At 40.5% G+C, this 27,723-nt stretch overlaps 1 protein-coding gene across 4 annotated transcripts in view; it reads right to left on the bottom strand.

Annotated features, from left to right (window-relative positions):
• Nucleotides 1-27,723, bottom strand: part of Atad5 (ATPase family, AAA domain containing 5) — a 47,811-nt gene that overhangs the window by 1,522 nt on the left and 18,566 nt on the right. Inside the window, exons 8-22 of one of the 4 annotated variants that reach the window (XM_220750.11) lie at nucleotides 26,483-26,637; nucleotides 25,894-26,053; nucleotides 25,311-25,499; nucleotides 22,406-22,502; nucleotides 21,025-21,104; nucleotides 20,628-20,767; nucleotides 19,740-19,890; nucleotides 15,323-15,499; nucleotides 14,858-14,994; nucleotides 13,853-13,946; nucleotides 10,736-10,800; nucleotides 5,917-6,097; nucleotides 2,641-2,819; nucleotides 923-1,770; nucleotides 53-211 (exon numbers count right to left, since the gene is read on the bottom strand). In XM_220750.11, coding sequence (XP_220750.6) covers nucleotides 53-211; nucleotides 923-1,770; nucleotides 2,641-2,819; nucleotides 5,917-6,097; nucleotides 10,736-10,800; nucleotides 13,853-13,946; nucleotides 14,858-14,994; nucleotides 15,323-15,499; nucleotides 19,740-19,890; nucleotides 20,628-20,767; nucleotides 21,025-21,104; nucleotides 22,406-22,502; nucleotides 25,311-25,499; nucleotides 25,894-26,053; nucleotides 26,483-26,637 — 2,812 coding nt within the window. Of the gene's footprint in view, nucleotides 1-52; nucleotides 212-922; nucleotides 1,771-2,640; nucleotides 2,820-5,916; nucleotides 6,098-10,735; nucleotides 10,801-13,852; nucleotides 13,947-14,857; nucleotides 14,995-15,322; nucleotides 15,500-19,739; nucleotides 19,891-20,627; nucleotides 20,768-21,024; nucleotides 21,105-22,405; nucleotides 22,503-25,310; nucleotides 25,500-25,893; nucleotides 26,054-26,482; nucleotides 26,638-27,723 lie in introns of those variants that run through there. The other 3 variants (XM_039087647.2, XM_006246963.5, XR_010055697.1) reach the window with 3 other exon arrangements.

Raw genomic sequence — 27,723 nt, 5'->3', positions numbered from 1 at the left:
TAATCTTTACATAAGTACCTAAAATAGTCCTTTTTTTAAAAACACACTATACCTTCTTTTATTTTTCTCTTGTTCTTTTAGCTTTTCTGTCCGACAAATGTTTCGAAGAGTTGGCAGGTAGTCAATTATACTAGCTTGTTTATTACCCAGGGTCAGGAAAGAAGGAGTAGAAAACACACTTTTAATGACTGCCATCCTCTTGTCAGCATTGCTACAAAGTAAGAGTGAGTACCTGTTATTTTGTATGTAAAATGTAACAACCCCAAATACAGCCAGTGTTCCTGCTTCTGGTCTAGATCAGACAACACTTCTAATTTCCTGTCAGCAGATCACTCATATGTACCCAGACTGGCCTAGAAGTCTACCTATCTCAGCCTGACTTCAACCTCAGTCTCCTGAGTGCTGGGGTTAGTCGTGTACTGCCATGCTCAGCTTCATATTGAAAATGTTTGTTTAGTACTTTTGTTTTGTAGCTTGGGCTGGCATCAAACTCTTGATCTCTGTGCCTCTACTCCCAGCGCTATGATTACCCAGAGTGAAATATCTAAGTGGTTACCTTTTACCTGCCTGCATCTCTCTTTCTGTTGCCTAAAGGCTCCCAAATTTCTTCTATTTTTTCCCCCTGGGACAGTCTTTCTGTGTAGCCCTGGCTGTCCTATTATTCGTTTTGTAGACCAGGCTGTCCTCCAACAAAGAGGTCCACCTGTCTCTGCCTGAGTGCTGAGATTGAAGGGGTGTGCACCACACTCAGCTCAGGTTTCCCAATTTTCATTCAAATTAGTTTAACAATCTGCTTAATTTGCACGAGAAACTATATCAACACTAAGTGTTTTCCTGTGATCAATGGCCCAGCATTTGAAAATTAGTAAGAAGAGTCACTGCCACTGATTACTGAGAAATAGAAGGTAACAATAAGACTTACTACAGATTAGCTGCCGACTGGCGGAAGCATACATCGTGGCTCCTTTGTGAAACACAGAAAGTGAGTTCAGTGGTTGGGTCTCTTCCTAATTGCTTGCATGAATTCAAGGACTCCAGTGCTTTTGAAATGGTAGAAGAACATTTAGTAAAGCTGAGTGCTTCTGCAGTTGCTTTTAATTCTTCAGAGCTCCGAGGAGACCACCCATCTCTGTTCTCAAGACTAAACTCATCACAAAGTCCGCTTTTAACCTTTCCGTTTGTCCAGTGGAAGGCACTTTTACCCAATTCATTCTGTTCCCCTGGATCTGTAAACAGGGCATCTACGAAGGACATGTTCTCCATGAACTCACTGAGAGAGTTTAAACAGTGGGAAACGAGCACGCAGCACTTCTTCTCTGCTAGTGTCTTAGGAGGCTGAGGTAGAGAGTGAGGCTTGAAACCTTTGTTCTGTGTCTTTATCTCTGGGTTGCTGCCTCTGTCTCTGCTTGTGTTGTCTTCTTCAGATGAGGAAGCTGCAGGAGATAAGCTAGGTAGTTCACCAGAAAAGTCTAAGCTAGTGTCAAACAGGTCACTGTCATCAAGGGTCACCATCTTTTTCTGTTTCCTTTTCTGTGATTTTCTCAATGGCTGGTCTTCTGACTGCTTCCTGTTAAGGAGCTTCATGCTTGCTGGGGCACTGGCCTGTGTAGTCACTGGGAAGCCATAAGCACCTCTTACTTCTGGAATCATGTTAACTGGCAATGGCAGGATGAACTCAAGATTACTATGTAACAGATCTACATTTTGCATGTGGAATTCAGTGAGAAGCTGAATTAGTCTCTGCCACTCTTCCTTGGTTGTGATCTTGTGCTGAAAAGCAATTGAGTAAAGAACGCCTTCAGAGCACCTACTTCAGACATCCTCCCACCGATACACACAGGCTCCTCCTTAGGCACCTTTTACATAGGTGACATGGTTTGGTTTGGTTTGTTTTTGGAGGGGTGCCTCAAGACACATGAGGAGATCGGAGAACAACTTGTAGAGTCAGTTCTCTCCTACCACCATGTGGGCCCTGGGATCACACTGAAGTGGTCACAAGATTTGACTGCAAGCACCTTTACTACTGAGCCATCATCCTGCCGCCTATTCTATCTTGAAATTATCAAATGGCTATTCTTTGTCATTTTATTAGATTTTATTTAACCCAGCAAAACACTACTAACTGGGCTGGGTAGGTCAGTGGCAAAACATTTGCTAATATGCACTAAGCTCTTTGGATCAAACCCCAGGGCTGGGGGGAAAAACAAACAAATGAAAGAAAGGAAGAAAGGGATAGGTAGGAGGGACGAAAACATTCTAAGTCTAAAACTAGATTTAGATTTACAAACTAACGTTCTTTACTTAGCACATACTCCAATTCAATATTAGGTTGCTTATTTTTTATTTTTCTAGACAGGATTTCTCCATTACCCCTACCTCTTCTTGGAACCAGGCTGGAAGTAGAGACCCACCTGCCTCTGCCTCCCTAGTGCTGGGCCCAAAGGTGTGTCCCACCACGCCCGGCTCAAAATTTAACCTGAGTCCCATCCCGTGTTTTTAAAGCTGTGCCTAGGTGCCATTTGTCAACTCATGTCTAAAGTCTAGAAAATGTTAAATGAATTTTAACCTGAGCTAAGATTCAAAACGCAGGGTAAATACTAAAGGACAAAACAGGAATTCAACATTCCACACAGAAAATACCTTTAACGATGAAAGTAAGTCTTGGGATGGGCAGGCAATGTTCTTGAGTCCAAACAAAGCCTCTGCACAGCCGGTGTCACATCTGGGGAGGGCCACACGGTTCCTTTTGGTGTTTTTAGAGTTAATGTTCGCATCAGATTCATGTTCAGAACAAACCAGTGTATTTCTGCTATTTTCTCCTAAAAGAGTAATGAAGACCAATCGTGTGTGAATGTATCTGAAATGACCTGTATAGAAGAAAGCACAGGCACCAGCCTTATGACTCTGGCTCCATTTTGTTCTCCACAATGTGGTCACCTCATCACAAATACAATGTAATAATTCATTTGAAAAATACCTAAGTGACATGATTCAAGCCTATCTTTTATTGATATTTTATCATTTGCTACTTTCCCAAGGGTGATTTTATTATTTCCCTGAGACAGGATCTCATGTGGCCCAGACTGGCCTCACATTTGCAATGTAAGCAAGGGTAACCTTGAACTTCTTTGTGTATTTGGTGGTTAGAGGGAACTTCTTCTGATACTCCTAGGGCATGGAACCTTGCTGCCATCATACCCATATACCAAGATGCTCTCAGCGCCACCTCCCACCCCATCTTACTTATTGTATTAATTTTTTTGAGAATTTGCTAAAGTTGACAGCTTAGAGTAAATAAAAATTATGGTTAGTTCTAGTATTTGTTTATTTGTTTATTTATTTATTTATTTACACTGACTTCAGGTACACCAGAAGAGGGCATCAGATCCCATTACAGATGGTTCTGAGCCACCATGTGGTTGCTGGGAATTGAACTCAGGACCTCTGGAAGAGCACTTAGTGCTCTAATCAGCTGAGCCATCTCTGCAGCCTTGGCTAGTTCTATTTTAAAAAATAATATTTAAGGGCTGGAGAGATATCTCAGCAGTTAAAAGGACTGGCTGCTCTCCTAAAGGACCCAAGTTCAATTCCCAGCAATCACATAGCAGCTCATTATTTTAAAATAATGTTTAAATTTTGAACTAATTGAAGAGAAAGATGACAGGATTAGTTTTGTTTTGTTTTGTTTTGTTTTTTCCCGGAGCTGAGGACCCAGGGCCTTGCGCTTGATAGGCAAGCGCTCTACCACTGAGCTAAATCCCCAACCCCGACAGGATTAGTTTTATAGAATTTCATTTTCCTCTTTTTCCACTTTCCTTTCTTGTTTGTTGCCCTTGGGTTTGTGTGATCACCTGAGCAGAATCTTTCCCTACAGAAGTGTGTCTATGGAATAGGCAAAAAAAACTAGCAAACTGCCCAAGGAACAAGCATGGCTAACTCATGAGAACACAGCATCTAGAATGGAGAAAGTAATCACTAATTGCTCATGTATAACCAGGTTACAGCAGCGAATGACGGGCAAAGTAAAAACATTCATGTGAGAAAAATATTTCTGAAACCAAGTTCTTAGAAAATTAGAATTAGAAATTATTAAATATGCTACAAAGAAATGTAAGTTGGGTGTGGTTACACATGCCTGAACTGCACGGGATCCTGTCTTAAAAACAAACATAGGAGCCATAAAATGACTTGACAGGTAAAGGTGCTTACTGCTAGGCTGACAATCAGAGGTCAGGCCCTGGGACCCACAGTGTAGAAGAGAACAGACTCCTACAGTTAGCTATCTTCTGATCTTCACACCACAAATAAATAAATGCAAACATGTGATTTAAAAAATAAAAGCAAACAAGCCTGGTGGTGATGGTGCATGCCTTTATTCCCATCACAGAGACAGACGGATCTCTGTGAGTTCATGGCCAGCTAGGGCTACAAAGAGAAAACTTGTCTCAAAAAAAAAAAAAAAAAAAAAAAACAAAACAAAAAAAAAACCCAAAAAACAAAAAACCACCACCACCACCACCAACAACAACAAAAAAAAAACAAAAACCAACCAAACACAAAGCCAAACCAAAAAAACTGGAAAACAGCAAGAGAAATTAAGGAAGACACAGATATACTACTCTCATAGACAAACAAACCAACAGCCCCCAGGACCTTATACTTAAATACAATCACTGAAGAGGAATGAGCTTCAACTATACTATCACAGAGATCACTGATAGTAGTCCTGTAGTCCAGGCTGCACTCAATGTAGCAAGAATGACTTTTCCCTCTAACTCCTCCCGCCTCCTCTCAGGATCACAGGAGTCCATCACCACACCTGCCATAGGTGTGTTTTATAAGGGAAAGAAGAAAGGTAACAACAATTCTAAATATGTCCACAGTGTATAAGTGTATAAGCAATAGTTTGGAGTGTGTGTTTCTATCTATCTATCTATCTATCTATCTATCTATCTATCTATCTATCTATCTATCTATCTATCATCTGCCCGCCTATCTACCTGTGTTGTACACTGGTATTTTGCCTACATGCATTCTGTGTGAGGGTGTCAGATGCTATGGACCTGAAGACACTGACTGTTGTGAGCTGCCTTGTGGTGTTGGGAATTGAACCCGGGTCCTTTGGAAGTAGTCAGTGAGTACTCTAAACCACTGAGCCCTCTCTCCAGCCCCGTTTGCTGTTTTTGAGATGTTTATACAGTCTAGGCTATCCTAAACTTTGAGATGGTCTCATGCAGTCCAGGCTATCCTAAACTTCAAGATGGTCCCATGCAGTCCAGGCTATCTTAAACTTTGAGATGGTCCCATGCAGTCCAGGCTATCCTAAACTTCAAGATGGTCCCATGCAGTCCAGGCTATCTTAAACTTTGAGATGGTCCCATGCAGTCCAGGCTATCTTAAACTTGCTATGAAGCCAAGAATGATCTTCAACTCTTGATCTTCTAGCCCCTATGTCCCAAGTACTGTCAGAACTCATTTCAGAAGCTATTGGGAGCTTGAGAAGCATGGTAGAAAGTCTAAGGATTGTTCTATAGGGTAGTGGTGGTGCAAACCTTTAATCCCAGAGGCAGAGGCAAGAAGATCTCTGAGTTGTGGCCTACAAAGTTAGTACAGATAGGGCTGCACAGAGAAACCCTGCCTCGATAAACCAAATGCCAAAAATGAAACCAACCAACCAGATAGATAGATGTATATGTATTATAAAAATCAGTATAGCTGGACAATTTATAATTTTAGGAATATTTTTGATAGAGTATATATATTTAAGAATATGGTCCCAAAATTAAAAAGTTTCACATGGGGGTTGGGGATTTAGCTCAGTGGTAGAGCGCTTGCCTAGCAAGCACAAGGCCCTGGGTTCGGACCCCAGCTCTGAAAAAAAGAAAAGAAAAAAAAAAGTTTCACATGACTACTTACGACAATGTGATAATGGTCTTTCTTCTAAAATTCCACCTCCACTTCTTATCCAAAACTGTAAGTAAAGGATACTTTTTCTGATGTCACAAGCATTTGCAGTCAACAAGGTAACAAAGTCTTTAAAGTCAGTTCTGAAGTTCTCAACTAAACAGATCACTTGTAGATAGCTCGCAACGTTTAGCTTAAAAATAGAAAAACAAGGCAAGATTTGGGGGAGAGAAATACATGGTTAATTACATAAATTGTAGAAAATATAGCAATCAACCTGAATAACAATGAAGAATTTTGCTAATAATCCATAGCATATGAAAAGTCTTTGAAAATAAAATGTCTCTAAAAAGTACAAGAGCATATACCACCAAATTAAAAGCATTTATATATTCTTTTTGAGCTTACTGTATATAGTCCAGGACAACAATAACAGCAAAATGTGTGTTTATGTGTTTAAAAGAGAATCTTATACAACCCAGACTGGCCTTGAACATGAACCTATGATTCTCCTGCCTCCGCCTTCCAAATGCTAGGTTTATATGCATGTCCCCTGTACCTATTTGTGTGAGTGTGTTGTTGCTGTTGTTGTTTTAAACAGGTTCTGGCTCTATAGCCAGGCTGACTCAGGATCCTCCTTGCCTCTGCCTCTTAGATGCTGATATGACAGTGTATACCACATTCATCCTTGCAGGGAAACTCACACAAAATTCTCCAATTTAAACACTATAGGAATTTTATAGAGCTGGATTAAGTAATGGTACACTTGACAGGCTTTTTTTTTTTTTTTTAATTTTGAGACAGGGCCTCTCCCTATATAACCCTGAGAGAAACTTACTCTGTAGACTAAGACTTGCCTAAGACTTGTGGCTGACAGATACAATGTTTTATAGCTATTAAAATTATAAATATCACAGCAATATTGAAACATTTTTCTAATTCTAAAATCAAAATAGAAAACCATCGAGTTCATAGAAGTGTATGTGCTTACAAATAAAAGACAGAGGGACAATGTAAATATCTGATGGATCAGAACTTATTGGATAGTAACCTGCTTTCATTTTGTCACAATTCCAGTACTGGCTTTTGTTTTCTTTTGTGTTGTTTTGGTTTGTTTTTTTGAGACAGGGTTTCTCTGTACGTCCCTGGCTGTCCTGGAACTCACTCTGTAGACCAGGTTGACCTCAAACTCCTTCTGCCGAGAGTGCTGGGATTAAGTGCATATGCTACCTTTCTTGAGGCGAAGTCTTGCTATGAAGTCAGGCTGGCTACTCAACCTTATCTAGCCTTAAATTGGCAACCCATCTTTCTCAGTTTCCCAAGTACTGAGATAATAAACCATTCAAATCACGTGTAGGTTTATGTGCGTATGTGTGTGAATGCACGTTATGTATATGTGTGTATATCTGCGTGGTTTAAGCATGTGTGTGTGCATGTTTCATCCTGTGCACCACATGTAATCAGTGCAATATTCAAGAGTGACAAAAAATATAGAAAAATCCAACTTAAGTAATATATATATATATATTTTTTTTTTGGTTCTTTTTTTTTTTTTTCGGATCTGGGGACCGAACCCAGGGCCTTGCGCTTCCTAGGCAAGCGCTCTACCACTGAGCTAAATCCCCAACCCATATATTTATTGTTTATATAAAAATACTTAAAACTGGGTTGATAGGGCATATCCTTAATCCTACCAAAAATATACAAAACCACCACCACCAACAAACCCCTACAATTACCTCTGTAGCCAACAGTAATAGTGATTACTTCCTGTCTATAATCTCTCTATAAACAGCTAGAATTGCCCACTATCAGCACCTCTATGTAGTGCCCCAGAGAGCTCAGGATGGCCAGTTAGAGACCCTAAATCAAAAACCAAAATCAACAACCAAATTTGAAAACAATGAATACTGTCCCCTGAGCAAGTGAACCTTAGAAGACTCAGTACTATCAAATGTCAGTTGTTCCAAAATTGATCTATAAATTCAATGCAATTCCAACAAAACACCAGAATAAACTGTAAAGATGGATAATCTCTGTAAATTAGTGGAGAAATAAGAAATACCTGTAACAATCAAAATGGTTGTGTAAAACAGCAGGGTTATAGTTTCTATTCTCAAGACCTGGTACAGTTACAATAACCAAATCAGCACCATATTATCACATAGATATTAAGAACAAAGTGAAGTCTGGAAAACAAAAACCAATCAACCAACCAAAAACAACCCTGCAAAGCAGTGGTCCTTAAGAAAAAGGTACTCTATGGGCCAGTGTGGGCACAGCAGGCAAATGCGGTCACCCGCAAGCTTCATGGCTTGCTTTTGATGCCAAGGTCTCATACAGTGGAAAACAGAAGTGACTCCTGCAAGCTACCCTCTGACCTCTGCATATGCACCATGGGCGCACACACAATAAATAAATGTAACACAAAATTTGAAAAGGCACTTTGAAGCTGGGTGTGGTGGTGTCCACCTTTAATCCCAGCACTCAGGTGATAAGCAGGTGAAATTTGTGGGTTCAAGGCCATCCTGGTTTACATTGTGGGTTCCACATCAGCTGGGGCTAAAAAGACAGACTCCATCTCAAAACAAAACAAAAATAAGGTACCTTTGAACAATTAGACATCTATAAAGAAAACAAACCATGTCTTATAGAGTTTGCTTCTATAGAGGTTTTTGACCTAAGTAAAAACAAAAACAAACAAAGAGCTATTGTCAAAGATCCATGGGAAGAATCTTTATAAGCTTAAATGGGATATAGAACCACAAACTATGAAAGAAAACTTAGTATAGTTGACTTCATTAAAATTAAAAACATTTACATTACCTTCCATGAACTGGAAGAAATCATTTATAAAATCCAAATCAAATGCAAACATACCCAGAATACTTTTTAAAAATGCTCCAACTCAGTAAAGCAAATAACTAATTAAGCAATTGAACTAATTAAACAATGAACAGAACATCGGAACACAAGCTGGGAGTCCATACTGTTCTGTTACAGTGTTTGCCTGGCAGGCACAAATCCCAGCATCCATTCCTCACATCTCCACTGAAAATTTCCCAAAAAGTTTAACCAATATTTCAATGAGAAGACAGAGATATAAAAGGGCCTTTGAAAAGATAATACAATGTGCATGTAGTTCATACCATTAATTCTAGCATTGGTAAAGTATAGTCAGAAGGACTGCAGGCTTTGGGGACAGCCTGGGCTACACGACAGGTGTATACTACTCCTGAAAGCTGTTCTTTGACTTTCACACGTGTTAGGTCACATGTGCACCCATATAAACATATATACACAGAGAATAAATTAGCCTTTGTCTCCCAAGTGCTGATATTAAAGGTGTGCACGACAATGCCTAGTTAAAGTAAGAGGAGGAGAGTGCTGTAGAAGATGGTTAAGAGGTTAAGAACTCGGGGTTGGGGATTTAGCTCAGTAGTAGAGCGCTGGCCTAGCAAACGCAAGGCCCTGGGTTCGGTCCCCAGCTCTGAAAAAAAGAAAAAGAAAAAGAAAAAAAAAAAAAAAAAAAAAAAAAGAGGTTAAGAACTCTTGTTTTTCTAGCAGAGGACCAGGATAGGGTCCCAAGACCCTCACAGTGGTCCCCTCCCTCCTGTAACTCCAGGCCTCAGGGATACAATATTCTCACTAATCTCCACAGGCAGCAAACAAACATGTGCCAATGTTGAGCAAATACTCAGATACCTAGAAATAAATCTTGAAAAACAAAAGTAATGCCACAAATGCAAACAAGGTTAACACTATAAACTTGGAAGTTTCAGGTACGCCCCTGATTTTAGGACAATCCCAGGGTCCTGTTGCCATGGGGAACATGGACATAGACCTGTCACAAGGAGAGAGGTTGTCTTCCAGTCAGATAAGGATTATGATTACATTGGCCTCTCAGCACTCAGACAAGTGCGAGGTTGAACTCCAATAAAAATTCATCTTAATAAAGTATTACTTAAAAATAGAATGAAGCCGGGTGTGATAGTGAAAGCCTTTAATGCCAGCTCTCAGAGGGCAGATATCTCTGAGTTTGAGGGCAGCCTGGTCTACAGGTGAGGTCCAGGAATCCAGGGCAATATAGCGCAACCCTGTCTCAAAAAACAAAAACAAACAAACAAACAAACAAACAAACAATATAGAATGAGCTGGGCTTGGTAGTACACACTTTCAAATCTCAGAACTTTTGAGGCACAGGAGGATAGGCTCTGTACACTCAAGGCCAACCAAACGTATAAAGATAGTTGCAGGCCAGCCAATGCAACATGGTGAGACAGTCTCAAAGGAAAACACCCAAAACCCAAACCAAAAAGTAATATTAGGGTACACAGAAAACTTAATATCTGAAAAATAACCTCATTTAAAGCACAATAGTAAATCATCACAAGTTTCCTAAAACTCAGAAGCTTTAACCTTTCCCTTTAAAATACACATTTTAAGGGGCTGGAGAGGTGGCTTAGTGATTAAGTGCTCTTCCAGAGAACCCAGGTTCAAATCTTAGCACCCAAATGTCATCTCACAACTCTGTGTTATTCCAGTTCTGGGGGACCCAGGGCCCTCACACAGACATACATGTAAGCAAAACACCAATGTACATAAAATAAAAATAAATCAATCATTAAAAAACCCCACATTTTAAAATTATAAATCTAATTTAAAAGATATCTTTTTTTTTTTCTTTTCTTTTTTTTTGGAGCTGGGGACCGAACCCAGGGCCTTGCGCTTGCCAAGCGCTCTACCACTGAGCTAAATCCCCAACCCCAAAAGATATCTTTTACAGAATTATAATACATATAATATGTAATCATGAAAATTCAAAACTTACCAGGGAAGGAATATTGAAATTGATTTCTTCAAAACAGCCATCAAACACTAAACTAAATGTGGGATCTGTAAGAAAACAACGTTTTAAAAAAACATGAGACCACTAACTTTTTCCCAGTCATACTCTTCTATGACAACATCTAGAGTAAATATTTAGCGGATATTTACAACAGGAGTTGTAGAGATGGCTCTGTGTTTACAGTGCACTTTGCTTCTGTAGGAGGCTAGAGTTTAGTTTCCTGCACCCCTATCAAACAGCTCACGATTGCATGGAATTACAGCTCTAGAACTGACCCTTCCAACCTTCAGGGACCAGGAGCTGAGCCTGGCTCTTCTGCAAGAGCAAAAAGCCAGCTCTCCAGGTGTTTTGACTATTCTCTTGGTAATTATTGTTATTTTTTACCGTGACTAGGTAACGAGTGTTCTAAGTATGTATGTATAGGAAAAAAGGTATATATACAGTATGGTACTATGAACTGTATATAGCAACCACTGACCACTGGGGGCATCTTGGAAGTATTCCTCATAGATAAAAGGAAACAATAGTATCATGTAAATTATAACGCCTTATGGAAACTTCTCTTTTGATCACAGTAAGAAGGACATTTTAATGAAGCTATCACCCAACCCATGATTATTAAGATTTCCATAGTTTTAAGTAGTTGCAGGGCTGAGGATGTAGCTCATCTGTTAGGAACATGCCTAGCTGGCATCAAAACCAAGAAAGACGACATGGTGGATAACATCCAGCAGAAATGAACTTTCCAAATACCATACAGCAGGCTTAGCCTTCTGAATAGTTGCAAAGTTTACTTTTTTGTTTTTAAGACAAGATCTACCTATGTAGTAGCACTCAATCCTCCTACATAAGCCTCTGGAGAGATGGGATTATAGGCATTTATCTATAATCCACATCCAGTCTAATATATTCCCTTCTTATAGGAGTAATCAGATGGATTAATAGGTAGAGTTGTTTGCTGCCAAGTCTGACTATCTGAGTTCAATCCCCAGGACCCACTTGATAGAAGGAGAAACCAATCACCAGAAGTTGCCTCTGATCTCCACATACGCTCTGTTGCACAGGTTTTATGGCATATATGTGTAGATACAGATAATAAATAATAAAAACATTTCTAAAAAATTATAGGCCAAGTATGTTGGCTGACATAATCCCAGCAGAACGAGCAAAGAATATTGAAGAGTTCTAGACCATCTCAAATAACAATAAAAAACCATATGGATTTTTAATGTGAAACACCCAATTCTCATACCCAAGAAGGCAGATAGATATAATTCTGTGACATTGATGAAGACTTGTAACTAAACATGCAACAAATCTCCTTGAAGTTTTATCATGGGATGGAGAAGTGCTAAATTCAATTAAGGATCTGCAGGGAACCAGGAGGTGGCTCATCCCTGAAAATGTAGGACGAGGAAGGATATCTCTCTGAGTTTAAAGCTAGCCTGGCTAGAGAATAAGACTAGAAGAAAGACAGACAAACAAACATGCTCTATTGGTTGCCTAAATATGACAAAGAAACAAGAAAAAGACTTGTTTTGTTTTGAAGATAGGAATTCTCTGTGCAGTCCTGCTGTCCTGGAACTCACTACCAGATTACCTAAAATTCACCCCCCTTTGCCTGCCTCCCTCCACTACCACTGCTCGGCTGATAGATACCTTTATGTTGTTAATTTAGGTTTTTTAAATGTCTAACACTGGACATAGTGATCCAAAGTAGTATACATTTTAAATAGCTATCGCTATTCTCACATACACTCAATTTTATAACTACTAACAAAGGCTGCAAGTAAATACAAATGTGCATAATCCTTACTTGAAAAAAACTAGCGTCCACAGAGCATGGTGGTGCACACCTTTAATCTCAACACTTAGAAGGCAGGGGCAGGTGGATCTTTGTGAGTTGAAAGCCAGTCTGGTCTACAAAGCAAGTTCCAGGACAGCCAGGGCTACTACACAGAGAACCCCCGTCTTGAAAAACAAAACAAACAGATTAAGCTAGCTTCCAAGGGCGGGAGAGAGCTCAATGGTTAACAGTTCTTATTGCTCTACAGAGGACCTCGGTTTGGTTCTCAGCACCCACATAACTCCAGGTCTAGGGATCTGATGCTCTCTTCTGTACATGCACATGGTACAGACAGACAAATCACTCATATACACATAGTAAAAATAAATCTAGGGGCTAGAAACATAGCTCAATGGTTAAGAACACAGGCTGCTTCCTCATTTTAGACAAAGAATTTTCAACTGTATTGTTTTGGGAGGGGTGGTACTGAGGGTCATATCCAGAGCCTAGCATGTGCTAGGCGAGTGTCCTGTCACTGGGCTCAATGCCTGTGTGTTTCTATTGCTTACAAGGCAGGGTCTTGACACAATATCCAGCTAGCTTTAAAGATCTCAGCTTCCTGCCTCCGCTTCTTAAGTGTAATTAGCTCAGATTGAGAGGCTAAGAGAGGATTTGGCTATGTAGCACTGGCTGGCCTGTAATTCATACATCCAGCCTCAAATCTGTGGGCATCCTCCTGCCTCTGCCTTGTGAGTACTGAAATTACAGACATATGTCACCATACTAGGGTTTTTGTTTGTTTTTTAAGGTGGAGGTTAAATTTATTTATTTTGTGTTTGAGTGTTTTGCCTACAAGTATGTCTGTGTCCCATGTGAGTGCCTGGTGCCTGAAAACAGAAGAGAACATTGGATCCCTTAGAATTTGAGTTACAGATAATTGTGTGCTGCCATGTGGGTGCTGGAAACTGGACCCAGGTTCTCTGCAGGAACAAGTGCTCTTAACCACTAAGCCATCATTCCAGTACCCCCATTTTAAAATGTTACTTATCATCATGGTGTTCTGTGTGCATGATGTCTTTGTGTGGGCACACAAGCATTGAGAAGTAACAGGTCAAGCCCAGAGAACTGGCTCTCTCCGTCTACCTCTATGAACATTCAAGCATCAAACTCAGGTCCACAGGTTTGTCTGTCAGGCTTTACCGCTGAGCCATCTCTCCAGTCTGCACCTAGCTCTACTCACCTCATGTTTGAAGTCAGTAGCTCTCCCAAAATATTTCAACAAAACCAAACTGACTGAAATTATTTTTACATACCACTTGTAGTGAGAATTACTGGTCGTTTAGTTGTTGCCATGAATGTTTTGACTGCATTCAAAAATCCAGCATCTTCATCAAAAATGACATCAACCTGCAAACCATTTATTAGAACATTAATATAGTAAGAGCAACAAAGATATACACAGTAAATATAATATGTCAAAGCCAACATAGATTTTTGTTGTTGTTGGTGGGGTTTATTTGTTTGTTGAGACAGGGTTTCTCTGTGGCCTTGAACACAGAGATCTGCCTGTCTCTGTCCCCTGATTGCATAGATTAAAGATGTTCACCACTACTGCCTGGAGAGAAGTTTGTCTTATTCCATAAAGGAACCTTTAAGATCGTACACATTAAAACTAAATCAAATCACACTCCCTTCTCCTCCTCCTCCTCCTCTCCCTCCTCCTCTTCCTTCACCCTCCTTTGTCCTCCCCTCCCCAGAAAATATCTCCTGTGGAGGGGGGGAATCAAATCACAAATAACTGGGTAGGTATGAGTTACAATACTTTCTATAGTCAATAATCAGCATCCTTGAGCTATGTTAATCAACTTAAAATTATTCTAGACTGGGATAGAGAAAAAGCTTAGTGGTTAAGAGCATTGGTTGCTTGTTGCTCTTCCTAAGGACCTGAGTTTGATTCCCAGCATCAACATGGTAGCTCATAACCATCTGTAACTCCAGTTCCAGGGGATTTAATATCTTCCTCTGGCCTCCAAGGGTAGTATACACACATGGTGTACAGACATACAGGCAGGCATAACATTCACATACATAAAATAATACAGAGAAAATGCTTTTTTTTTTTTTTTGGTTCTTTTTTTCGGAGCTGGGGACCGAACCCAGGGCCTTGCGCTTCCTAGGTAAGCGCTCTACCACTGAGCTAAATCCCCAGCCCCTTGGATTTCTTAGCTATCTTAAAACTTCTTATTAGAACACACAGTAAGCTTTAAAATATGTTTCTGCTATGACACCTCACGAATGCACATATGCTGCAGGCCTACCTCCTCAAAGAGAATGAGTGATGTTGCGTTCTTTCTGTTGGATTCTTCAGCTCCAAAATCTTTAATATTTGAATTATTTGCATTTGTTGATTTAGTCTGAATAATTTGCCTCTGTTCCAAAGAAGAATTTTTGACTCCTGCATAAATACAATGTTAATATTTTAGGTAACACTCACTTTTTTTGCTTTAATTAGACAAGGTCGCACTGTGTATATCAGGCTGTTCTTGAATTCATAGAGAATCACCTGCCTCCGCCTTGGGAGTGCTGGAATTAGGGGTGTGCACTACCACCCCTGGCCAAACGGACTTTAATAGAACACTCAATACACCCACACACTGAACTCCCATAATAAACTTTACTCCAGGGCGATGCTTCTCTATGTAGGACCACAGGCAGAGGAACCCACTGAACATATCCCGGCTTTATCCACCCAGGCTAACTCCCTTTGTTAACTTCTGCTTTACCTTTATCATTTCCTGGGCGTGCTCCCACGTCTTCATTATTGTTGGATTTGGAGGACACTTTAAAGTAATTTGCCAAAGTTTTAGGGAGAAGTGCTCGCTTCTGCCCACCTGTCTTTGGCGACAGTGGAGGAAGCTTCCTTGGTGACGTGATAACTTTCCCAGGGGAGTTTAACTTTTCTATGAAAAACAAACTGCGTTTAACATTCTAAAATTATCCTGATGGCTGAAGTTACCTACAGTTTATTTCCACTCTTACATGATAAAAAGCAAGGGCAGACTTTTTTTTCATTCTTATATGCAAATGCTCAATACAGATATTAGTATATTGTTCTATTTATTCTAAGAGAATGACAGGTCAAGGGAGCTAGTTGGAAAACATGATCTTTTCCAAAGATACATACTTTTCTTTGATTGGCTGCAAAAGTCTTTCTAAGGTACTCAGATAGGACTCAATCTTTTGATACTCTGTGAGGTGTGGAGCCTCAGACCCATGGGAAAATGGCACCCACATCCCCCAGGCTCAGAGTGATGGCAAAGCCTTCTTGTCCATGTGTAGATGTTGATAATGTGTGCAGAAAAAAGTCTGTCATAGCCTCCTAGTCCCCATATTTACAGTCTGAAGACTGATTCTACTTAGAAGAGTGAAACCTGCCTCCTTATTCAGCTGTATACCATAAACCTTGCTTCCTTATTAATCTGTATGTAATGACCCCACCTCCGTTGGCAGCAATAACCCTGCCTCTCTATTCAACTGTATTTAATAAACTTGCTGAGCGTCTGAGGTGTTTGGGTTTGGTGTCCATCAAGAGCCCAATCTACCTGATCCCAACTTTTCTCTATGTCTGTATTTTGAATTTTTCCTCGTTCCCTCACCTCCCCAGTCAGTTCCATTCCTGGAGCCAGGCCAGACCTAGCAATCCTCTCTACCTCTGCCTTCTAAGAGGGGTATGCTCCAAATGTCCAGCATAAACACATACCTTTGAAATAACACTCACAATTCCTCCAGTTATTATTTTTGCTATAGCTGCTTGAAATCAGAAGATACTGGAGGAAAACTGTTAACGGCACACTGTGGGCTCTACAGTCCATCACTGTTACATGCGAACGGTGTGCACTAACAAAGTCAGAACACAAGGGAGGATCTCTACTCTCCACAGCCTGAGGACTCTTGTCCTTGTCTCAGTCCTGACGCCCTTAAGTAAGAGAACAGTGTCTTCCGTAGTTGTCACCCTACTCACACAACCCCGTAATAGAGCCTTGTTCATTTGTTTGCTCTATATCCATGGATCATATCCTATCACTTACATATTGGAGATGGTCAGCAAACAGAATGACAATTTTGAGTTTAAAATAGTTATTCTCACTATAATTTTATTTACAAAACACCAGGCCATTCTGAGGCTGGAAAGAAGCCTCAGAGTTAAGAACACTTGTTTCTTTTGCAAAAGACCTGGGTTCAATTCCCAGCACCATATGGCTCACAACTACAGAACTCGCATTCCAGGGGAGCCAATATCTTGTGGGAACTAGGCACAAGCATGATACTCACATGCAGGCAAAACCCTCACATAAAATAAAAAATTTTAAAATAAGACATTTAAATAACAGATGTAAAATCTTAGTTAAAACATTTGTTTATAATGAATAAACAACAGAAATACTGCTTTGTTCTTAGTTTTCTGGTTTTGACAGAGACAAAGCATTACTAATTTTGGAAATTATACACTACTGTTTTGATATCTAAGTCCCCTTACATAGGGTCTCATGAAACCCAGACCGGCCTTGAACTGGATACATAGCCACAGATAGCCTTGAGCTGCTGTGCTGGAATTAGAGCGACAGTGTACTCATATACATAAAATCAATAAATCTTAAAAAAAAAAAAAAGGCCATAGACCAAGTGAGACAGTTCCCTGCCAGCCCAAGAGGGGACTATAAAACCATTAGAGGAAAATGATGTGATTCTGCTTCTAGGCAAGATAAAAGGATCTGAGGCTGGAGTTAATTCTCCATCAAAAACAATGACAATAAAAAAAAAATTTGACATCCTGTATGAAATATTTTTGAGCTTTTGGCTGTTGCCCAACAAAGGACAATCCTTGAGGGGCAAGACACGGACAGCTAACCTTGAAGACTGCCCAGCTTATTGCCTTGACAGAATTCCCAAGCTGCAGTGGGAAAGGAAACAGGTCTAAATTTTCCTATGAAGACTCCAGCAGGGAGCAAGGGAGTCAGTGCAGACAGAGGTCATCTGAGAGAACACACATCTTGAGACAGCTATGCAGAGTGCTCTGAAATCTGCAGAGCCCCTCCTCTGCCAGGGCTAAAATTAAGTACAAGAGGAATGAGGCATGGGAAACAAATCCTGGGACACATGGAATCTAGGGATGGCAAATTCATCCCTTTTTATTCGATTTTTGTTTTGTTTTGTTTTAGTGACAGGCTCTCAGTACGTAGCCCTGGATGGCCTAGAATTCACTATTTAAAACAAGCTGGCCTCATAGCAGTCCACATGCCTCCAAGTGCTAGAATTAAAAGCCTGTGACCCCTTGCCTGACTGAACTGATTCTTTGGACTAGAGAGACCAACAAACATCATCATTGATGAGAGACTAGCAAGGGTGTTCAGGTGCAGTACTACAGAGAGAAGCAGAATCAGCCCAAGTCTAAATGCTGCTGTGACAGTGGCTAATATAGCAGATCTGAAACAACCAAATTCAGAACGAAGGTCCAGTTAAAGCAGACAGAAATACCTAGCATCTAACAAGATAAACTGTACAAAGTCTGACAGGCAAGTGACAGTATCAGGCATTCAGGCAGAGATGGCTCAGTGCTCAGGAGAACTTACAGCTTTCCTAGGGGACCCACGAGCATCCGTTCCCAGCACCCACATCAGGCAGCTCAGCTGCCTGTACCTCCAATTCCAGGGATCAAATACCTTCTGACATTTGCAAGCTCTAAATGCAAATGGTGCACAGAAACTCACATGGAAGGACGGAAAGACGGACGGACGGACAGACACACACCCACACCCACACCCACACCCCCCCACACACACACCACCTAAATAAACAAGAATATAATCCCTAAGGAAAATGGGGCACGTGATAACTGGAAACACAGAGGATAAAAAAAGGCCCACGCGAATCTTCTGGAAATGAAAACTATGGTAGACAGTACCAAGAGCATCTTAGACACTGCAGAGCACATCCATAACTTGAATAAATAACAATAAATGTTCAAACTGAACAAAGAAAGTGACTAAGAAACAGATGACCCATCAGTAAGCAGAGACGCGTCTTTTATTAAACATAGGCACAGTAACAGCGAAGATGTAAAGAGTTTCACCATGAGTGAGCCAGAATGAAAATCACTTGAACTCATCTATCAATTACTTGAGGAGGGTCAGGTATTCCTTCATGATGTCATAGGAAGAACAAGCCTACCTACTCCAGCATTCTAGTCATACAACAGAACCTGAACCGTAGAGTCCACCACCAGTAGCTTATAAGAAAGCAGGGGCTGCGGCTGGAGAGATGGCTCAGCAGTTAAGAGCACTGGCTGCTCTTCCAGAGGTCCTGAGTTCAATTCCCAGCAACCACATGGTGGCTCATGACCATCTGGAATGGGATCTGATGCCCTCTTCTGGTGTGTCTGAGGACAGCTACAGTAGACTTATATAAATAAAAATTAATTTTAAAAAATTATATAAAAAAAAGAAGTACAGTGAAGGAAAATATGGCAACTGATGTCATAAGAATACATAAGAGGGGGCTGGAGAAATGGCTCAGCAGTTCAGAGCACTGGCTGCTCTTATAGGGCTCCGGAGTTCAATTCCCAGTAACCAAAACTACAGCTCACAACCATCTGTAATGGGATCCAATGCCCTCTCCTGGTGTGTCTGAAGACAGCTACAGTGTACTCACATACATACATTAAACAAGTAAATGAATAAAATTCAGTAAGAAGACAAATCCACAGTGTGACAAGGACTCAGTTCCTCAATACATAAATGACAGGAACAGAAAACGTAGACTTGATAGAGGTTAAAGAAACCCAGGAAGCAAGAACTAGTCAGGTGTGACACGTGGGCCACTGTTTGGATACTGATTTGAACAAACCATGCAATACCACAAACAACTGAAATCAGACTTCTTTTTAGCAAGGAACAAGCTTCTTTTTGTTAGATTTGATTATACTATTGCTATTTTTTTAAAAAAGCCCTTAGTGTTTAGACACATATGAGAATAGTATTGATTATTGGGCCTTCGGATTTATTTTACTCCAAACAGGCTGGGAACAAAAGTGTGTTTATGTGCAGGAAAGGATGAAGAGTAATCGGTAGATGCTTATGAGAACCTTTTCTCAGTAGTTTACTCCTCCAAGCATTATCACAGCTCAGGGGATAGGTTACTTACTTGGTGACTTGCCAATGTTGTAGTTACTAAAGAAACAGGGCTTTTGTGAGTTTGCGCCTTGTTTATCCACTTGATGGGACTGGGTAGCCTCCCTCAGCTGAGACAGGATCTGCCTGCCACTTCGCTGGGAAGAGGCATTCACTTCAAATATCTAAAAGAATATTTTAAAAGACAGAAATAGTGTTTTTTCTTTTCTTTCTTCTTCTTGAGACAAGGTCTCATACCATAGCCTAGGCAAATGTACGGCAATTCTCCTACCTCAGCCCTCAGCTTTCCAACTGCTAGGACTACAAGTGTGAACCATCATGCCTGCCTCCTCCTCCTCTGCACACTGTTCGTGTGGAAGCCACAGGATGACCTTACTGTGGTTCTCAATCTACATCTACCGTGGTTTTTAAGAAAACTTCTATCCATGTGTGGTGATGCACACTTGTAATCCTAGCATCCAAAAAGCCAGAGGCAGGCAAATCTCCAGGCCAGGCTAACCTACACAGAGAGACCCTGTCTCAAATAAACAATTAATCAACCAAACAAGGAAGCAAACAACGGAGTCTTTGGGTGAACCTGGTATTCATGACTGGTGAGGTCCACCTGCATGCTCGAGAAAAATGCGGGACTTCGCCTCCTTAGCCCCCGAACAACAGATATGCACTACCTGGCAGCACCCACACAGGTGCTGGGGAATCTGAACTCAGTCTTCAAGCACTTTTCCAACTGAGTCATCTTCCCATCACCCTCTTCTCTTGTTTTTTGAAACAGGGCTTCATTAACACAGGCTGGCCTTGGACTTATGCTCTTCCAGTTTAATGCTAGGACTACAGGCACACTGCAAGTTTAGTGTTCGAAGTTCAGGTCTTACGTGAACATTCACTGTTGCTGATGACTGACCTTAAACCCCAGCTCCTGAGCGCAAGCATACACGGCGGCGGTCTTCCCCACTCCTGTTGGTCCCGTTATAAGAACAGTGTTGCAAAGGCGATACTCTTCATCATCTGAACTGCCTTTGAAGTCCGTGCCGTCCGACAGGTCTGAAAAGCATTCAAACACAAGTAACATGATGTAACCTAGGCAGCACTTTTACCTCAGGAGACAGTAATTAAATCCTTCAAAATTCTTGCACATAAATACTATAAAGTGAACTCTATACTATAAAGAATACTATAAAGAGTAAAAAAGTCAAACATTAAATGTACTAATCTTTAAGTTTATGTAAATATTAGCTAAGCTAACTAAAATGTTCAATGAAATTTAAAAAATTAAAAAAAAACCCAAAAACTCAAAATACCTTCCTCTTTTTCATCTCTCTTTCCTTTCAAATTCTGTCTTTCTTCCAGTTCAGCTCTTCTTTTCCAATCCTTCAACCAACTGTCATAAAAGAAATATGTTAACAGAAACATTCTAAAGTGTAGTGCCATGTTATAGCTCAGCTGGACGAATACTCGCCCCGAATGCATAAACCCTGCCTTCTATATCTTGCACCAAACAAACAGGGAGTGGTCTACATTTATGATTCCCACTTGATAACTCTACAACTCAGGAGGATCCCAGTGTGTTTGTGAGTGTGTGTGCATGAGGAAGTCAGAAACCAACACTGAGCAGTTGGCTGTCACCATCTACCACGTGGGTTCAGGAATGGAATTGAGGTTGTCAGGCACCTGTACTCACAGAGCCGTCATACTGACCCCTACTGATTTAATTTTTGGAGACAGGGTTTGGCTATGTTGCCTAGACTGACCTTGAATTCACAGTATTCTCTTGTCCCAGTCTTCCATGTACTAGGATTACAGTATATAAGGACACCTAGTCCTGGAAAGGCAACTTTGTGAGTCTGAGGCCAGCCCGGTCTACAGAGCTAGTTCTAGGAGAGTAAAGGCTACAAAAAAGAAACCTTATCTCAAAAAAACAAAACAGAAAATATGTGCATATGATTTTTTTTTTGATATAAGAGTATCATGTAGCCCAGGTTAACCTTACACTTTGTAGTTTAAATTGGCATTTAACTCTTGGTCTTCCTGCATCCATCTCTATCTAGACTGCTGGGATTACAGGTGCCCCACGAGACCAGCAGATATAATCTTATCTGAAAGTTTTATGATGTATGTTCAATAGTGTAAGCTCTGGTGAATAGAAATAAAAAGAAGCCAGGTGCTGTTGGCTGGCTCACACCTTTAATCCCAGGAATTGGGGGGCGGGGGGCACACGCAGAGGTAAGCGAATCTCTGAACTGAAGGCCAGCCTGGTCTACAGAGTGAGTTCTAGGACACCCTGAGCTACATAGTGAAACCCAGTACTGAAAAACCTAAATAGGGGTTGGGGATTTAGCTCAGTGGTAGAGCGCTTGCCTAGTGAGCGCAAGGCCCTGGGTTCGGTCCCCAGCTCCAAAAAAAAGAAAAAAAAGAAAAGAAAAAACATAAATAAATAAATAAATAACCGAAATAAGATAAAGTTTTTACTTGAAATTATTTTTCAAAAATGCTTTTCATCTAATACTACTTTGTAGTTTCTAAATTTTAGTCTAAATAGCAAAACTAAATTCATAAACTATTTCTTAATTACTTACAAATTTTAGGGGGTTGGGGATTTAGCTCAGTGGTAGAGCGCTTGCCTAGCAAGCGCGAGGCCCTGTGTTCAGTCCTCAGCTCTGGGGGGGGAAAAATTCTACTGACCTGTGTAACTTTTTGATAGCTAACTCATTGCCTACAAGTTCATTCGAATTCTGAGGCTGGTACTTTTCTGTCCAAAGCATGTCTTCAGTTCCAGACTCTAAAGAAAAAATAAATAAACATATTAAGATGTTACCCACTCCTTGACATAAACAAACATTCCTAGACATCTATATTATTATAGATGCAATAAAAGATATTAGTAGAAAGATTTTCATTATAAAATGCAAAAATGTTTTTAAAACTTTTCATTTAAAATTTACCACACCAGGGGCTGGGGATTTAGCTCAGTGGTAGAGCGCTTACCTAGGAAGCGCAAGGCCCTGGGTTCGGTCCCCAGCTCCGAAAAAAAGAACCAAAAAAAAAAAAAAAAAAAAAAAATTTACCACACCAAACTCAATTACTTTTAAACAAAAACTTTAATCTCAGCACTTGGGAGGCAGAGGCATGTAGATCTCTGTATATGAGGCTAGTCCAGTCTACATAATGAATTCTAGGTCAGCCCATGCCACACAGTGAGAGCCTGTCTTTAAAAATAAACAAACAAATAAATTAGAAAAAAAATGAAAAACTATTATAAATACTGAGTAATGGGGGCTGGAGAGATGGCTCAGTGGTTAAGAGCACTGACTGCTCTTCCAGAGGTCCTGAGTTCAATTCCCAGCAACCACATGGTGGCTCACAACCATCTGTAATGGGATCTGATGTCGTCCTCTTCTGGAGTGTCTGAAGACAGCAGCAGTGTGCACATATACATAAGATACATAAATCTTCAAAAAAAGAGTAATCTATGTCCATTCAACCCTTAATAACTAGTGTTGGGCTCTTGCCTTTTCTCTGCTCTGGTGCCCTCTTCCCTGTCCCTTCTCGCCCCATCCCTCCCCCTTCCCTCCACATGCTCATGGCCGGCCTTTGTTCCTCCCCTCTTCTACTCTTCTTCTCTCATTAAACCTCTCCATGTGGGAAAAAAAACAAACAAACTAGTGTTGGTTCCTAGGTTTGCTCACAGGACCCATGAAACAAATGAGCTGAAGGACAAGGCTCTGATCTGAGATGTCAGTCTGGGTACAGAGACAAAGGATACACCTCTACCCATCTGCCAAGGCGCCAATTCTCTCCAAACTAACATACCAGCCAAACTAAATCAAAACCTCATGAAAGTATCCCTCATAGTAGGCAATGGGGCTGGAGAAATGGCTCCCATGCACTTAAGAGCACTGGCTGCTTTTCCAGAGGACCCAAGTGTGTTCTCAGCATACACATGGTGGCTCACAACCATCTGTAACTCCAATGCCAGCAGATCCAATGTCCTCATCTGGCCTTTACCAGCACCACTCACACCCCCATACACATAAAATATGCTAAAAAATTGTTTTAAGAAAATGGTAGGTGGCATGCCATATCAAATATCAAAACATTCTATAAATCTAATATAAAATAGATGAATTAAATCTACTCAACAAAGCATGGTCTGGTGCACCCAGGAGGCAGAAGCAGGCAGATATCTGAATTTGAGATTAGCTTTGCCTACAGAGTGAATTCTAGAACAGCCAGTACTAGAACCCTGTCTCAAGAAACAACAAACCGGGAAGGGGGTGGGGATGTAGGCTTATGGACAAGAAACCAGGAAAGGGAATACTATTTGAAATGTAAGTAAAGGGTTGGGGATTTAGCTCAGTGGTAGAGCGCTTGCCTAGCAAGCGCAAGGCTCTGGGTTCAGTCCTCAGCTCCCCCCCCCCCAAAAAAACCAAACCAAAAATCACACACACAAAAAAAATCAACTCAATAGAATACTTTAGACAAGGTGTGTTTGTGTGTGTGCATACACATATATACTAAATAGTAATATATAGAAAGGCAAAATATACAGAAAAACAACATAAATATGATTCCAGGATTTTTTTCCCCTCTAGTGCTGGGCACTGAACCTAGAGCTAGTGCTCTAGAGTAAGCTACAGCCCTGGCAATAGGTCTTGAACTCAATTCTATATACCAGGTAGCCTTTTTTTGAAGGTTTCTCTGTGTAGCCCTGGCTGTCCTGGAACTGGCTCTGTAAACCAGGCTGGTCTCAAAGTCAGAGATCCACCTGCCTCTGCCTCTGGACTGATAGGACTAAAGGCATGCTACACCACTGCAGGTAGACCTTAAACTTGTGATCCTCTTAACAGCTTCCTGGGAGGCCTGCACCACCAGCTCGGGCTGATTATCAGCTTAAAAGACAGAGCCTATGTAGAAGGAAAGTGTAGTGAAGGCCAACAATTCTAATACTCATGAGTTCAAGGCCAGGCAGGGATACACAGCAGGACCTTGTGTCTAAAACCAAAATAGCAGGTGTATTTATGTAAGTACAGGATAAAACTATAAATTTAACACCAACATGTTAATATGGTTCTCTCTGAGCCAACAAAGCTATTTGAGAAGCTGAAACAGATAACCAAGTTCAAGGCCATCCTAAGCAACATAAAAAGAGTGTTGTTGAAAAGGGGGAGGAGAGGGGCAAGAGAGAATGAAAGGTTGGGAGTTCACAATGTGGCTTAGTAGGCAAAATATCTGCCTAGCATACACAAAGGTCTGGGTTCAGTCTCCAGCACCACGCATAAACATGGCACAGTAATGCGTGCTTACAGTCCTGGTACTCGGTACGTGAAGGTGGGAAGCTCAAAGGTTATCTTTGTTTGAGATCAGTCTGGGCTACATAAGACTATCTCAAAATGAAGGGAGGCAGGGAAGGAAGGTAGAAAGATTTAAAAAGAAAAATTAAGAGTTCTAGGATAAGAGGGAAAAATCCAATCTGCAGGAAAGCAGTGTTGTCATCATCTACTGTCAGAACATCACCGTCTGCTGCGTCTGTCTTGACTTTACATGTACTCTGATCAGCTCGGTTCTTCCGAGACAGTCAGGAATATACCTTTGGAAGGATCTAGATTTATACAAGAAGAGCTGATTCTTTTGTCAAGTTCTTTTGACTTCCCCTTTATCTTTTCTGGGCTCACTGAATATTCATTTGGTTTTTTTCTTTTTGACTTCTGACTTCCTGTTTCCACTTGTTTCCTTTTGGTTTCTTTTTGACTGACATCAGGCTGTAGTTGTGGACTTGCTGTTTTGTGGATTAGAGAAATGGATGTGCTTATTAATCAACAAAAACAATCTTCAATACCCAATAAACTTTCTATCTCTTTCAAATATCCTATAGTCGTACAACATAAACATGAAAAGTTAGGAATCAAATATTACGTAAGCTGGAGAGTTTACTATGTAGATTGCCTTCTATATACATGAGTTGCAATAACATCCTTTAACGCTTTATTAATGAATAATTAGCATTTTAACAGAATTAGATCTGTCTGGATTGGGATCCATGGAAGCTGGCAGGACCAATCACTGCATTGTACTCCCAAACAATGTCCCTTGCCAACAGCAGCAACGTTCTGTCTGTGCTATCCACATCTAAGAGTCAAAGGTAGACATGAATGACAATGGTTGTCACTAACCTTGTTTACCATGACCCTCACAAAGTACCTGGTGCTCAATTCGTTTTTTAAGAAGCAAGGGAAAATATTTTCCCAAAGAAAATTCTGGATTTGACCACTTTATTTCCTCCAGCAAAAGATTTCTTACTTCTTTGGTAAACTCCTTCCTTGTCCTCATCAACTGCAATGAAAAACAAAATGCACAATAAGCTTGTACCATCCATTGGGGGACAAGCATGACCACACTGGGGGGCCCACAACCACCTGGGACTCAGTTCCAAAGCATCTCACACCCTCTCTGGTCTCTGTGGGCAGATGCACACACACAAACATGCATTCAGGACCATACATGTATACACATAAAACTTAAAAAAATATATATCTTTCAATTTTCTTTTTCTTTTGTTTCCTTCCTTCCTTCCTCCCTCTCTCCTCTCTCTCTCTCTCTCTCTCTCTCTCTCTCTCTTCTGAATATATATTTCAATTAGACACGTTTGTAAAATTAGAGACTAGGAGGACCCCTAACCTAAACAGTCAATAGTCAGTGGTTTCCTATGAACACAGGGAAAGTTTCAATTGTGGAATGATGGATGGCTTATCTGGTACTTACCACAACAGCAGGATTACTTCTTGGATTTGGATTCAAGGTTGAAAATTCACCAAAAGCAACAAGACATTTTGAGAGATCTGTTACTTTAGTATTTAATTCCTTAAATTCAGTTAACAGAGGACAAGAAGGTGGCTTCAAATGCCATAACCAATATTCTAAAGAGAAATAGAGTATACTAAGTTATACAGTGAGTCTGCTTATTAAATATCAAACACACAAGCATTAGACAAATCTGACAAATCTGAGTATGTAAGAGCCCCTGAGTTCAATTTCCAGCACTAGCAAACAAACCAAAGCAGCTATATGGTTAAAACAAAAATACCAAACGTCCAAGTGAATGCAGTGAGCAAAATCACAGCTCGCCCATGTCATGGCTCACTCATACAACACAACATTTAAGAGGTGAGAAAGGACTGAGACCACAAGGCTTGTCTAGGCTTCATAGTAAGAACCCTACCAAAAATAACTGATATAAATTACCTCATCTCTCTTTAATTTATAAAAATGAGCAAATACTCACAAGCTCATTTATTTTTTGAATCTTTTAAAATCAACTTTGATATATGGAGAAAAAAAATCAGGAACTGTTCAGCACTCTGATTTTGAGTCTAAGGTTTTGATTTGTTTTGTTGTTATGTTGTTTGTTTTTAGACAGAGCCTCACTATAGAGCCCAGGCTGAGACTAAACTTGCTATATCCCTCAGACTGGCCAAGAACTACAGATCCTCAAACCTAGCCTCCCAACAAACTGAAATTGAGACATTAGAATAATCCTTATTCAAGGCCCTCATCAGGGATGGAGGACAACATGGGGGTAGAAGAACCCCTTTGCCTTCTTTGTTTGCTCTGTGTAGGAACAACATCAGTAAACTTGAGTTCAGGAATTACTAAGAAAAGGATAAAATATACTTGTAATCATCAAAATCACATCAGGATGCTATAAAACCAGAAATCCCACCCTATTTCTTCCTTCTAAAATCTTTACTTATTGGAGGCAGCACTCAGAAGGCAGAGGCAGGTGGATCTCTCTGAGTTCCAGGCCAGCCTAATATACATATCAAGTTCCAGGACAGCCAGGGATGCACAGAGAAACCCTGTCTTGAGAAACTAAAACAACAACAAATTATTTTTTCTTTTTAAAGCCTTTTTTCTTCCTTTCTTCCTTCCTTTCTTCTTTAAGGCAGAGTCTCATAATACCTGGAACTTGCTGTGTAGACCATGCTGGCTTTGAATTCACAGAG

Source organism: Rattus norvegicus, chromosome 10 (genome assembly GCF_036323735.1).
Source record: "Rattus norvegicus strain BN/NHsdMcwi chromosome 10, GRCr8, whole genome shotgun sequence".
Lineage (NCBI taxonomy): Eukaryota > Metazoa > Chordata > Mammalia > Rodentia > Muridae > Rattus > Rattus norvegicus.
The sequence above is the reverse complement of the archived record's forward strand: the minus strand, read 5'-3'. Positions and strand labels throughout refer to the sequence as shown.